Below are 1,937 nucleotides of genomic sequence, written 5' to 3'. Positions count from 1 at the left end.
GTGCCATTCCACATTATTACAAATAACTTCATTTCTGGACATTTATGGTTTGATTTCTTTGTATGTATGGATCACTTGGGCTGTTACCAACATCTGGTGAAAATTTCATGTCATTAGCACCTCTAGTAATATATTTACTGAGAAAAATGGTGACGTGTTCAATACTTTTTACCTGCTGTATTTATCTGCCAGTTAAACTAGAGTTGCAACAAGTTTTACAGGTGAAGGTGATCATGTGTATCATCCTTTATTTATAGGCCGTAGGGGAGAAAGCAGTGAGAGAAGAGTTTCCTGATGCCATTATCATGAAGCCATCTGAGATGTTTGGGAGAGAGGACGCTTTCTTCAACTATTTTGCAAGTAAGATCAGTGTGTGTTGGAATGAGGCACAAACACAACTTTTTACTCACTTTATTTCAGCCACTTGTGTTTTATGTTGGAAATGGTTCTTTTGATATGTTACTGTTTCCTGTTCCTTCATTCCTTTTCAGACATGCGCTGGTTCACCAATGCTATTCCACTAATCGCCAGGGGAAAGAAGACCGTGAAGCAACCTGTTTATGTAGGTTTGGTCAACAAAAGCAACACAGTTTACATCAAATTTACCCATTTTTAAACCTCATTGTGGGTGTGATTGTGCAAAAGCTGTTTGTAGAATAGAATAGAAATAGCCTTTATTGTCCCGCAGAGGGGAAATTCAGGTGTCACAGCAACATCCGTACAGAGGTTCACACACTAGTTGTGAAAAGAAACACAGATGTGCAATTACAGCAGAGTTTTTAAGGTTTAAAATGCGTAGTAACAGCAGGTGATTGCTCAGATTAGTAACATTCAGGATACCCACTGGTCCTTGAAATCCTTGAAAGTTTGTGAATTTGAAAAAATGATTTCAAGGCCCTGGAACGTTTGTGAAAACAGCCAAAAATTACACTTGTCCTTAAATGTTTTTGGGGATTGAAATTCTCTATTCACACGACATATTTTCATCTTTTAAAAAAATAATTTATAAGATTTAATTAAAAAAACTTACATTTGTTGTGGTGGATAACTCAAGATTACAGTAAACTGACGTCATTGTTTCTGACTCATCTTCTATGTTGTTCAGTTTTTGATTGAATTTACAAGAAATTAAACCTGTTTATTGGTAACATTCTGCTGTAACAGTATGCAATTGCTGTTGCGCGTAGTTCTTTCATTTGAGGAAAGTGGTACTGGAAAGTCCTTGAATTTGATGTTGGCCAAGGTGTGGGAACCCTGAACAATATAAATAAAAATATAAATATAAAGACGACTGACAAGTAAAACTGAGAACTTTTTTGTTGACAACTGATGACTGACAACTAAAACTGAGGATGTCCTAAAATGTACACCGTAGGACAGAATCTGCATTTGATCCCTAACTTAAGCTTTAGTTTCAAGGATTCATATATTGAAACCTTGTCTCGATGTTGTCTTCACCTGTGCTGTCCAATTTACAGTTTAGTATTGAGTTTTTATCTGCAAATAATGTCTGATGTTTTACGCTGAACAAACAAATTAATGTGTTGTAGATATTAGCAAATTATTCATGTATCAAGTAAGTCCAACAACAGACTTTTTTTTGCCTAGGTGGTGGATGTGGCCCAAGCCATTGTCAATGCTATAAAAGACCCTGATGCTATTGGAAAGACATATGCACTAGTAGGGTAAGTAGGCATTAGTGCTGGGCAGTATACTGTTTTGTACCGAAAACCGGTTTTTATTTTTGTTATGATATGACTTTTCTGAATACCGGTGTAAATAGTCTGAACACGTGCGGAACGTTTTGTCACGGCCACCAGTGAACTGTTTCCCTGGGGACACGTTTCCTCGTAGCACTGCTAAGCGCAATAGCATGCTAACGTTATTGTTGGAACAACTGGCAGTGGGTGGTGTGTTTCAGCCTATATGGTTTGACG

General features: G+C 37.2%; 1 protein-coding gene across 1 annotated transcript; it reads left to right on the top strand.

Annotated features, from left to right (window-relative positions):
- Positions 1-257: 257 nt before the first annotated feature.
- On the top strand, positions 258-1,685 carry LOC106510833 (NADH dehydrogenase [ubiquinone] 1 alpha subcomplex subunit 9, mitochondrial; the record flags this gene model as incomplete). The annotated part of the gene is given in 3 exon segments (XM_013999558.1): positions 258-360; positions 492-562; positions 1,609-1,685. Coding segments are annotated over 3 exon segments (251 nt in total), but the record flags the coding sequence as incomplete, so codon positions are not given.
- Between the last annotated feature and the right edge of the window lie 252 nt (positions 1,686-1,937).

This window comes from Austrofundulus limnaeus, unplaced genomic scaffold (genome assembly GCF_001266775.1).
Source record: "Austrofundulus limnaeus strain Quisiro unplaced genomic scaffold, Austrofundulus_limnaeus-1.0 Scaffold2344, whole genome shotgun sequence".
NCBI classification, from domain to species: domain Eukaryota; kingdom Metazoa; phylum Chordata; class Actinopteri; order Cyprinodontiformes; family Rivulidae; genus Austrofundulus; species Austrofundulus limnaeus.
Note: the sequence above shows the minus strand (reverse complement) of the source record. Positions and strands in the feature narration are given on the sequence as shown.